This window comes from Camellia sinensis, chromosome 2, assembly GCF_055761805.1.
Source record: "Camellia sinensis isolate YWXY chromosome 2, ASM5576180v1, whole genome shotgun sequence".
Taxonomy (NCBI): Eukaryota; Viridiplantae; Streptophyta; class Magnoliopsida; order Ericales; family Theaceae; genus Camellia; species Camellia sinensis.
The window spans coordinates 218,478,685-218,491,090 of record NC_138962.1 but is presented as its reverse complement, the minus strand read 5'-3'; the positions used below and the strand labels follow the sequence as shown (position 1 = coordinate 218,491,090).

General features: G+C 40.2%; 1 protein-coding gene across 8 annotated transcripts in view; it reads right to left on the bottom strand.

Annotated features, from left to right (window-relative positions):
- Nucleotides 1–2,659: 2,659 nt before the first annotated feature.
- LOC114306578 (alpha-mannosidase) overlaps nucleotides 2,660–12,406 on the bottom strand; it is a 35,298-nt gene continuing 25,551 nt past the window's right edge. For 6 of the 8 annotated variants that reach the window (XR_014362579.1, XR_014362576.1, XR_014362580.1 and 3 more), the window contains 4 exons: nucleotides 5,233–5,295; nucleotides 4,521–4,633; nucleotides 4,340–4,413; nucleotides 2,660–2,994 (listed from right to left, as the gene is read on the bottom strand). Coding sequence is in view for 1 of the 8 variants with exons in the window: in XM_082917029.1 (XP_082773155.1) it covers nucleotides 4,398–4,413; nucleotides 4,521–4,633; nucleotides 5,233–5,295 (192 nt within the window). In the remaining 7 variants the exon portion in view is untranslated. Of the gene's footprint in view, nucleotides 2,995–3,530; nucleotides 4,003–4,040; nucleotides 4,414–4,520; nucleotides 4,634–5,232; nucleotides 5,296–12,406 lie in introns of those variants that run through there. The other 2 variants (XR_014362575.1, XM_082917029.1) reach the window with 2 other exon arrangements.

The window sequence follows — 12,406 nt, the reverse complement described above, 5'->3', positions numbered from 1 at the left end:
CCAACCTTGAAATCGAAAGTTTTTGATATGGACCGAAACGACATGATGTTGGCCTTGGATTTGATTCTGATTGAAAAACGAAAAGACCATGCCCTTGCATCCATGGCATGGTACCAGCAGCAGCTTACTAAGTCGTATAATCAACATGTACAGCTACATCGCTATGCCCCAGGAGAGTTGGTCCTCAAGAAAGTACTTCCGGCTGCCAAGAATCCGACTGACAGAAAACTGGGTCCTAACTAGGACGGCCCCTATCAAATCGATTCAATAGCGGGTATAGGGGCATATCGACTCAAAGATATGTCTGGGAGGAGTCTGCTACGCCCTTGGAATTCCATGCATCTGCGTAAATTTTATCATTAACCCGGCATGTGGGTCATGACTTGTTTTGTGTATTCGCCGTGTACAACTTTCACTATCATAATGCAACTTTTTGTATCACTCTACAGAATTTTAGTTCGAAGTAAAAAGCCTCCGGATTCGGAGCGCCTTTCGTGGATATCATGATTGGCCAAGATGAAAAAACCTCTGAATTCGGAGCCCCATCCGTGCAGGTCACGTTTGGGCCGAATGAGACTTCGGATTCGGAGCACCCCTCGTAGATATCACGATTGGCCAAGATGAAAAAGCCTCCGAATTCGGAGCCCCATCCGTGCAAGTCACATTTGGGCCGAATAAGACTCCGGATTCGGAGCGCCCTTCGTGGATATCACGATTGGCCAAGATAAAAAAGCCTCCGGATTCGGAGCGGCCTTCGTGGATATCACGATTGTCCAAGATGAAAAAGCCTCCGAATTCGGAGCCCTATCAGTGCAGGTCACATTTGGGCCGAATGAGACTCCGGATTCGGAGCGCCCTTCGTGGATATCACGATTTGTCAAGATGAAAAAGCCTTCGGATTCGGAGCGCCCTTCGTGGATATCACGATTGGCCAAGATGAAAAAGCCTCCGAATTCGGAGCCCTATCAGTGTAGGTCACGTTTGGGCCGAATGAGACTCCGGATTCGGAGCGCCCTTCGTGGATATCACGATTTGTCAAGATGAAAAAGCCTCCGGATTCGGAGCTCCCTTCGTGGATATCACGATTGGCCAAGATGAAAAAGTCTCCGAATTCGGTGCCCCATCCGTGCAGGTCACGTTTGGGCCGAATGAGACTCCGGATTCGGAGCGCCCCTCGTGGATATCACTATTGGCCAAGATGAAAAAGCCTTCGAATTCGGAGCGCCCCTCGTGGATATCACGATTGGCGAAGAAGAAAAAGCCTCTGAATTTGGAGCCCTATCCGTGCAAGTCACGTTTGGGCCGAATGAGACTCCGAATTCAGAGCTCCCTTCGTGGATATCATGATTGGCCAAGATGAAAAAGCCTCCGAATTCGGAGCCCCATCCGAGCAGGTCACGTTTGGGCTGAATGAGACTCCGGATTCAGAGCGGCCATCCGCGCATGACGCACTAGGGCCGAATAACAATTCTGCTTCGACGTGCTGCTGATGATTTTCACAATTAAAAGGCACGTGTTGTTGACAAAAGTCAAAACATGCAAGCATGTAAAATCGTGTTTCATTACATTAACCGATTGGCTCAGAATGTACAAAACATAAATTGAAACATGCACACATTTGAAACGGGGTATTTTCTTAAATTAACCAATAAGTACATAATTTGTGCCCAATCTGTTGGAGCATTTACAATACGTTCAATTCTATTCGGCCTCACCCTCCTCGTCACTCTTCTCGATTTCAAAAATGCCAAAGGGAAAGTGATGACGTTGGTATAACGGAGATGCCGATTCGATGCCTGCTTCTCTCAGAGCCTCTGCGGCTTGGAGAGCCTTAATCCACCCATATCTGAAACCCTGATTCTCGCATTGGCATACTTCCTCGGCGAGTTTGTCCTTGGTCTTGTCTATCTCGATTTCCCGACCATCGTGGAAGCCTTTCTCATAACCACTGGACCTTGCAGTCTCTATTGCAAACATGCTTGCCGTCTCTCGATTGGCAATCGCATGACTTATCAGCCGTTGGGTCACCCTTTCCTCCACAACCGGGTTAGATTGGCCGGCCGCGCGCGGCTCGGCAGTTTTGACCTTCCTTAGCTCATGCTCAGCCTTCTCCGTGTGAGCCTCTAAGTTTCGAATTCGTTCATCCTTCTTCTCTATTTCACGACGTGCAGCAAGGAGGTGCATGCCGATTTTATAGGCGGTGTACAGCCCTTTCATTGCTCCATGAACACCCTCTCGAAACACCTCGAAGTCAGGTCTACCAACCATCGACTGCTGGACTTCAGGCGGAAAAATCTGTCATGCAAATTCGACTGCCATGTTCGGATCGCGGATGATAGAATCTGCCTCCATCATCAGTTTGTTCCTGACGAAAATCGAAAAGCTCAATGGGCGTGGTGGTTCACTCACCTCACTTCGCGAATGAGGGGAGTTTCCCCGTTGGCGCTTCTCCTTCCTCGGTGACCTGCTTCGTCGACTTGGAGAGTGGCGCCTGTCACGTGCTATAAATGCCTTACCTCCCGAACGGGAAGTTTTGCCATCTCGATTCATTGCTGAGTCCAGCTCAACTAGCATTCTACCCTCTCCCTTTGTCATAGCCCCAAACTCGCCCCTAAAAGTTCGGGCATAACCTATGCAGAAATGGACACGTAACCTGATATACATAATATATGGGGCCTGAACAGAAGCATTTAATATTACAAAGTAACATGGAATAATATCCATTGAGCTAAAACTAACATGCCAGGATCACATACGTGAGAGCCATTTATCTATGTACATACCCATACACATAATGGAGCGTATAACCGAACATTGGTAAAGAAATGGGTCATATACATACATTTCAACCTTATGTAAATAATTAATGTGCAAGCCAAAATCTTAACAACACTCCACATAAATGCATGGGCTTGGTCTGGGAGCCTGGGCATACTGAGGTTGACAACTGAAGGGTGAGCTTTAAGGGTTAGGACAGACTCCCAAAGTGATTACCTACAGAACGGACATAACACAAAGTGAGCGAAGCTCAGTGAATAATAGTATATAACAATTCAATACTCAACTTGAATTATAACACATTTCAATGCATACATAAATAAGAGGGCATAAGGTTAATTGATTCTGTACTAATTTCATAATAGCCTTAGGCCCAGTCTTGAAACATAACGGCTTGAAGCCTTTGAACAGAGTGGCATAAAGCCCTTGAATATAGTAGCATTAAACTTTTAAACATGTTGGCATATAGCCCTTGAACTTATGGCATGAAGCCTTTAAACATGTTGGCATATAGCCCTTGAACATATTCGTATGAATTCAAGAGGTGTCCCACACGGATTCTAGAGGTGACTCCCATCGTAGCACTTAGTTCTGTGTAGCACTTTGTTTCATATCATAACAACTTATACGGAATGGCCATAGGCCTCATAACTTTCACAACATAATGGCTTTTAGCCTCATAACTTTCACAGAATGGCTTTCAGCCTCATAACTTTCACATATGTATGGACTCAAGAGGTGGCTCGCCTTGCAGCACTTTGTTCCATACTAGAAATACAGAATGGCCTCTGGCCTAATAGATCATACAGAATGGCCATAGGCCCAGATTGACCTTAAGCCTAGTTCATATATGTATGGACTCAAGAGGTGTCTCACATAGACTCTAGAGGTGGCTCACAATGTAACACTTAGTTCCAAGTAGAACTTTGTTCCATACCAGTAATTAACTGGTTTTACAGACCAACCATACATATCATGTCATATCATAAACGGAAACAAATTCATACATATGCATTATGCTTGAATCATATACAGAAATCAGAATTCATACTTAATTATACTTGTCACTTCAATAGCACTAACAAGTCAATATATAGCATTCTTGTTAGTTCCATAAAGGAATCCCTCGGTACTAAGAACTTGTAACATCCTTGAACTTGTAACATACGTGAACCACAGTATTATTACCCCCGGGTAAGGACCTTGTGCTAAGGATGCCTTAACCTATATATAAATGAACAATCATTCAGTGATTCAAAATGTAACATGTTAGAAAATAGGGCATTTCTTGTCATATCATGTCATTATCGTACGCTTAACAAAGATAGAATAATTCACATTCTCATGAGGGTTATATAAAAATGTTGAACTTTTGCCCTTATGTCGTGGTTTCATAGCTTTCCAATTATTCTGATTCTTCGAAGGTGTCTAAATAGGCATAATGCTATCTATTTGATAGGCATGGACTTGATTTTCCTTGCCATTCGTGTTTATAGATAAAGGATATTCCCTTCCACATATCAAACAGGATGCCTTTAAAAAAACAGCAAAGATATCATACCGTGAGGCCTTCAGCGCACACTGTCTCATCAAGGGCTTCACCAACTCCTCTAGAGTCATCAAAGATTGTAAGTCCTGTGTATGCAAGAAAGGTAATTATTCCAAAGTGTCATATCAATAAAAGATATTGGTAACCAGTCAATGTTTGGGAAGAAAATAAATGAAAAAAGTATTATGTAAACCTATGAAGCATTAGCTCTACTTCTCCATCTTCAATGCCGGCTCCGCCATCGGCACAATCAACCAAGATTGAGAATTCAGATTTATTGTCCACTGTATAAATTCCGAGATTGAGCTAAAAAATAGAAGCTAGAAGGTTTATTCGATAATACTACCAAAATTCATTTGATCTTAATTTAAATGAGAAGGAAAAGATTGAACTATTGCACATCATTTGAGGAAAACCATAAAATGTTTCTTCTAAAAAGATAAAATGTCATCTTCAATTATTCTACACTACCGGATTCAAATAGATTTATTGTCCTTGGTCTATATAATATACCAATCCAAGTAGTCCCACCTTCATTTTTACTCTTTTTTGTAGAGAAAAAATCTAAACATATAATCAAAAAAGGTCTTAGCACCTGAGGCAATTTATTCAACCATTAAATCTCAGCCGACATTTTGATTGTTGGGCCATCATAAAGAATAAAAAATATCACAAACCTCAATCATCTAGTTCATATAAATTGTTAAAATTTGAACACCTTCACTGCATAGAGCAAATTCAGAAAAAAGAGTATGCCAAACTCGCTATGTCAGTCCTACTAACATAGAATGTCGTATTTATTTTGGATCTGTCACCTGTACATGGACAATTCTGCCTAAAAATCATTTATTGCCAGGTTTGAAGTTTGAACTTAATTTCGGTAAAATATAAGTTGATAATGTTACCGGATCGTAGTTCCCTGCAACGGGTTGAACTTGAAGAGGCCAATCCTCTATATAATCTCGAACCTGGAAAAGGCATGATGCAGAACCAAGTCAGTCCTAGAATAACCAAGTAAGGATGTGAAATTTCACAGAAATAACAAAACTTAGTAATTTTGTATGCGTGCAGAAAAATTCAGAAAATGTTTTTACTGTAAAACAAACTGGTGGAACAAAATAATGGGGTTGCAAATAAACTATTCCCATAACCCATCAGCCGTGCTACGTAGGGCAATCCAACTTTTATCTATGTCTGATTACAAATGAAATATTAGGAATAATATAGTATAAGATAGACCTGTGTATTTATGAACTGATTGGAATACAACTGATTGCATTTTCTGATTGATTGAGCAGAAGTTTTCAAATTGTTTACTGTAAAATCCCTTCCGCAAGGAGATGTAAACGAATTTCTTTACATAAGCCTCCCTTTAAGCTTACAAGATCTAAAACTTGACCGAAATTAACAAGTAAGCCTACAAAAAACCCGAAATTTATAGCCCATTCTGCACCCCAAATTAGAACTACATCATCAGTAACTATCACTAATTAATTTCTACACAGCAACTTACAATTATGAAAAAAGTTAGGTTAGAAATTGGGGACAACTAGAGAGAGAGGGAGAGAGAGAGAGACAGCAACCAAGTTAGGATTAGAGAAAAACCAAGTGAAGAGGTCGCAGGCAACAAAGCATCCAACAAATTAGGGTTCAAATTGAGAAAAAACGAGTTATGAAAGAAAGAGACTAGAAGGGGGATAGCGAGATAGAGAAGAGGGGAGACAGAGGTCGGAAAAGCGAGAAAAGGGGAGAGAGAGCTTGAAAAAGGCGAGACGAGGGCAGGGAGAGAGAGAATGAGGCAAAAACAAGGAGAGAGAGAGAGAGAGAGAGAGAGAGAGATACCAGTTGTAGCGAGTGCCAGCCTGCGACATGCGGGTTAGCCGGTGCGACAAAGATAGACGGACGGTGTGATAGAGATGGATGGGCGAGGGAGTAACAGAGAGAGAGATATAGAAAGTAAAATAGATGCATCTAAATAGAGTGATATCTATGTCTTAGGTGGCGAATTTTAAAAATAATACATTTGGAGATGAAATTATTTCCTCTGTAAAATTTTTTACAATGCTGACAAAAAATTTCGTCTCCAAAATGGCGCCAGATCTTCCGCCAAATTTTCTAAGGGAGGGAAATTGTTTTGTGACGAAAAATAAAATTTTCGTCACCTATTGTTTTATTTGATTTTAAGCATTTAGTGACGAAATTTAATTTTCGTCTCTAAAAATAATATAATTAGAGACGAAATCTTATTTTCATTACTAAAACATATATATTTAGAGACAATATTTTTTCATCATGCGTTTTCATCACCATAGACCTTTTTTGTTGTTGTGTCGTATGGTATGTAAACCTTACACCTGGCTTAATCCAAACTTGGCAGCAAATGGAGGAAGTTTTTCATGCCTAATTTTTTCAAACAGAACCTGAAATTTCCATGACAGATTTGGCAAGATTGAGCCAAAGGCCTAATGAGAAGGCTGCTCAGTTTATTACTAGATTTAAAAGGGCATGAAACAAATGTAGGGTCATGCTACTCGAGCCTGAGTTTGTAAGATTGGCTCAAAATGGCTTGAAATTTAGACTTCGAAAGAAATTTGATTCAACTGAGTTTCAAGACTTAGTAGAGTTAACCTATAAGGTGTCTAGATATGAAACTTTACTCAAGAAATAACAAGATCGAAGTAATGCATCATATAAAACCTACTATAGGGACCCTAACTATGAAATTGATGCAACAGATATCATAGGAAATGAGCCTCTGACCTGTGAGGCACTAATTCAGAAAGACAATACAATAGATCAGCAGTTTAAAAAGAAAGACCTTCATAGGAAGTATTCTTTTGACTTAACAAAAGCAGATGACATTTTTGATCATTTGCTTATTGCAAATTTCCTAAAGTTACCAAAGGGAGTCAAGATCCCTACCCCAGAAGAACTTAAAGGAAAACTGTATTGTAAATGACACAATTCCTGGTCTCATTCAACTAAAAACTGTATTGTTTTCCGAGACAGGATCCAAGAACAGATTCGAAAGGAGAGGCTAAAGTTTTCAGCCAAGTCTAAAAAAGCTATGGGAATTGACACCAACCCGTTTCCAGAGATTGGAGAGGCTACAACCAATGTTGGCATGCCAAATTTTCAAAACTTATCCTTGAAGGAATTGGAAGAAGTTACTGTGCAGATGCATGTGGCTAGCCAGGTTGCCTTCAGAAAGAGCACAAGAAGTTCACTAGCTGATGGACAAAGCTCTACAGGCCAAAGAGAAGGTTCTAGTGAAGGGATGTTGGATGAAGACTCCCTCGAAGTTACTGTGATGCAAACGATGCGTCCCAGGTGCAGAATGTGTTACAAGGGACTGAAAGGGCTTCCAGTGGATGAGAAGCAGTATTACAAAGAGGTGCAAAGGGACCGAATAGTCGGAACCTACAACAAGAGGCCATACCCAACTGGCCCTAGACAACATTCATCTTTGGTAGCCCCACCAGACACCAGGATGCAATTAAAAAGAAAGAATTCTCTGTATGAAACTAGGCCACCCAATTATTACAAGGTAAACAACCAGCCTGAAAGGAATCATGGATTCAGTGCAAGGCATGGGACTAAGACTGATAGTTGGCCCCCAAGGACTGCTTCGAAGACTGCTTCAAAGAGTGGGACAACAGATCCAACAGCCAGACCAGTGGGCTCATGGGTCCCAATAGTTCCAAATTGGTTTGTCATGCAAAACAAACCTAAGGAAATACCTATCCAAAGAAAGGTTTTTGGAGATCAAGGAAGAATGATCAAACCTCCCTTGGTGGCTCCAAACAATTGGGTGTTATTAAAGAACCCAAAAACAAGGGAGCCAGATGTGGTTTCTATGATTTCCAGGTCTCAAAGAAGGAAAATCCAAAGAAGATACACTCAGTATCAAAACGATCTAAAAGAAAGTGGAGAGAGCACTTGCATGGCATAAGCAAAAGACCAAACAGATGAGGGGGTAGGTTCGAAGCTGTTCCTAAGATCAAGAGGAGTACCAGCATGGAGCAATTGGCTAAAGTTCATGCTAAACTGAGAATCAAAGAGAAATCTAGTTTAGCAGGCCTTGAGAAGGCCTTAATGGAATGTGATGATGAAACAAACGAAGGGATTGAACTAGGCCAAGAGAAAACATTGGCTAAAGACAAAATGTTTGAGGCCTTCATGGCCGAACAGACCTTTCTGGTTGACAAGCCAACAGAGATAGATCACCAACAGACTGCTTCGAAGGAACCTGCTAGCACAGAGGTACCAAAATGTAGCATGGAAGATGCTTCTAAAGCAGTATAACAAGTTAATTTGGAAGGGAAACAAGTACAGCCAGTAGTTCAATTTGGTTCATTCCCTTCAGTACCAGTAAACATGGTATATGTGCTGCCACGGGAATTTCAAGTTGAAGAAGGAAACCAAGAAAGTCAGGAAGATGACCCCATTCCAGTTTCTAGTAAAGATTCATTGGTTAGCATGATTCAAGATGAGTCAGAAGTAGCCAAGCCAATAAAAACTGATGAAGAAAGTAAGGAGGTGAGCATTAACCTCTCATATCCCTTCGAGTACCCCACAATATCTATGACTCAACACGTTAAGCTCTTGTATATCAAGGCTTACTTCGATGGGATACAAATAACCAAGGTGTTAGTGGACAATGGTTCAGCAGTGAACCTGCTTCCAAAGTCTTCTTTGAAGAAGCTGGGAAAAAGAAACCCCAAGTTGATCCCAACCAGTACAACCATTGCTAGTTTTGCTAGGAACAAACAAATGGCTCAGGGCATTTTGCCTATCAACCTGAGTATGGAAACTAGAGATTGCATAACAACATTCTTTGTTATAGACAGTAATGCCAAGTATAATGCTTTGCATGGCAGGGATTGGATTCACACCAACAAATGTGTGCCTTCCTCTCTGCATCAGAAATGATGATAGCATTATGCAATGGAGAGACAGAGAAGATCAACGTAGACCCCCAATCCTTTATTACTTATGCTGACTTTGCAGAGGCCAAGTTATACACTGAAGGAGTGACACCACTCAGTGTGCTGAGAAAGCCTGATGGAACAGCTGAAGTGACGGCTGATGAAGAAGTAGCACACCTGAAGCACTTAGTGCAGGGGAGTGCTAATGAAGAGTTCATCACCGAAGATGACAATGATGCCTGGTTGTAAGTAAGAAGATCAAGACCAAGAAGCCAGACCCTTGGCTTTAATCAAGTTTTCAGTATTGGACGTAAAATCAATAGTCCAGAAGGTGCAGGAGCAAAAGAGAGAAGCCAAGGTGATTGGCTTTAATCAGGAGCAACAAAAGGCCAGATTTTTTGCTCTTAGTAAGTACTGTGCATTGGATATTGAAACTAAAGTCTAGGAGATACAAAAAGAAGAAGCCTTGTGGACAAATTTTGTCTACGAAGAAGAGAGCAAAGATGTGGAACCTGGAAGGATAAAGGCAGAATTAGACAAAAAGGTTACTTCGAAGACAGGGGAATGTAAGGGGGAAACATCAGTGAATACCCAAGTGCAAGACCCATTGGAAGAAGTTAACCTAGATGAAGGTTCAGCACAACAACCTACCTATATCAGTGCTTGGTTAAATCATAATGACAAGGACCAGTTATTGGTTGTCTTGAAATAATATAAGGATTGCTTTGCATGGTCTTATAATGAGCTGCTTGGATTGGACATGTCATTAGTAGAACATAAACTCCCTATGAAGCCTAACTTCAAGCCACATAAGCAAAAACCAAGACGGATGAGCCCTGAAGTGGTTCAGAAAGTGAAAGGAAATTCTCACTCCTCAAGGAAGGCTTCATTAGAACAGCCAGGTATCTTGAATGGTTGTCCAATATTGTGCTTGTGGTTAAAAATAATGACAAGCTGAGAGTATGTATTGATTTTAGAAATCTGAATTTGACGACTCCAAAAGATGAATACCCCATGCCTATAGTTGATCTCTTAGTGGACAGCTCAGCAAGGCACAGGATTTTGTCTATGATGAATGGGCATTCTAGTTACAACCAGATTTGCATTGCAGAGGAAGATGTCCACAAGACAACATGTAGGTGTCCTAGGAATATTGGCACATTCGAATGGGTTAAAATGCCATTTGGTTTAAAGAATGCTGGGACAATATATCAGAGGGCAATGAATACTATCTTTCATGATCTCATTAGAGAATACCTAGAGTGTTACATTGATGATATTGTTGTAAAGTCCTAGTTTATAGAGGAGCACTTGGTTCACTTGACAGCAACCTTCGAAAGCATAAGGAAGTTCAACTTGAAACTCAACCCTCTCAAATGTGTTTTTGATGTATCAGCTGAAAACTTCTTGAGGTATATAGTGTACAAGAAGGGAATACAGATTGATCAGAATAAAGCTAAAGCCAAAGCCAAAGCCACCATTGAGGCCAAACCTTCAACAAGTTAGAAAGAATTACAAAAATTCCTTAGTCAGGTTAATTTCTTTCGAAGATTTATTTCTAACACTGCAGGGAAAACTAAAGTATTTTCTTCTTTGTTAAAACTGAAAAATGACGAAGAGTGTGTGAACAGTAGAGCATCAAGCTGCTTTCAAAGGAATTAAAGCTTACTTGGCCAAATCTCCAGTGTTGATGCCACCAAGGAGAGATAAACCCTTGAGGTTATTCATTGCTACAACAGAGGACTCATTGGGAGTTTTCCTAGCTCAAGACAATGAAGAATGCAAGGAGTAAGCAGTTTATTACCTTAGTAGGTTTTTAAATTCTTGTGAATGTAAATAATCAGCTGTAGAAAAGTTGTGTCTTGCTTTGTACTTTGCAATAATAAAATTAAGATATTATCTTTTGTCTACTGTTATCTTGGTAATTACAACCACAGATTTGGTTAAATACATGTTATTTAGACCTATGTTAAGAGAAAGAATTTGCAAATGGATATTAGCTCTTTCAGAGATTCATCTAGAATATGTCTCCCAAAAAGCAGTAAAAGACAGGTTTTGCCTAACTTTTTGGCAGATCACCCATGTCAAACAGAAAGTCAAGAGATAATAGATCTTGGTATGATCAATATTGAGCCATGGCAAATGTGGTTTGATGGATCAAAAGCCAATGATCTGGTTGGAATTGTGTTATAATTAAGTCATCATACAGGGTAGAAACTACACATGGTTTCAGAGTTGATGAAACCACTTGTTCCAATAACTAAGCTGAATATGAAGCTTTAATAATGGAACTTGAGATACTTATTGGATTACAAACTCAAGCAGTTGATATATTTAAGAATTCCCAATTGGTAATCAACCAAGTAAAAAGAATCTTCAAATGTCAAAGTGCAACATGTTGCCATATTATGTTGCTGCATTGCATTTGCTTTCTTAGTTTTAGATAGCCAATGTGACTTATATCCCAAGATTCATGAATCACAAGGCCAATGATGTAGCTCAAAAGGCTTCGAATTTCAGAAGAAATGAGGATACCCAAGTGAACATAAGTTAAGCAACATATCAAAAGTTAATACTACCTTTGATTAAAAGGGGTATCATGGTAGAAGTGAACCAGAATAACTTGGAAGAACATGATTAGAGACATCCAATCATTCAATATTTAACTGGTCGTTCTTCGAAGACTAGTAGGAAAATTAAATTGTAGTCCATGCAATATATAGTATACGGCAATGCTATTTACAAAAGGAGAGCAGATGGATTGTTGTTGGAATATTTAGGGTCAAAAGAAGCATTGACTGCTATGGCTGAGGTGCATGAAGGTATTTGTGGTGCCCATCAGCTTAGCAGGATAAGACACGTGCCAATAACTGATTTACATATAGTGGTAAAGCCATGGCCATTTAGAGGATGGGCAATGGATATGATAGGGAAAATATATTCACCCCCTTTGAAGCAGCGTTGCTTCATTCTAGTGGCCACAGATTACTTCACTAAGTGGGTCGAAGCTAAACCATACAAAGTTATAGATCTAATTGAAATTATTGGATTCATCAAAGAATTAATCCATAGATTTGGCATCCCACAGACCATAACTGTAGATAATAGGACTGTGTTTGATGGAAAGATGGTGAAATCTTTCGCAATAAAA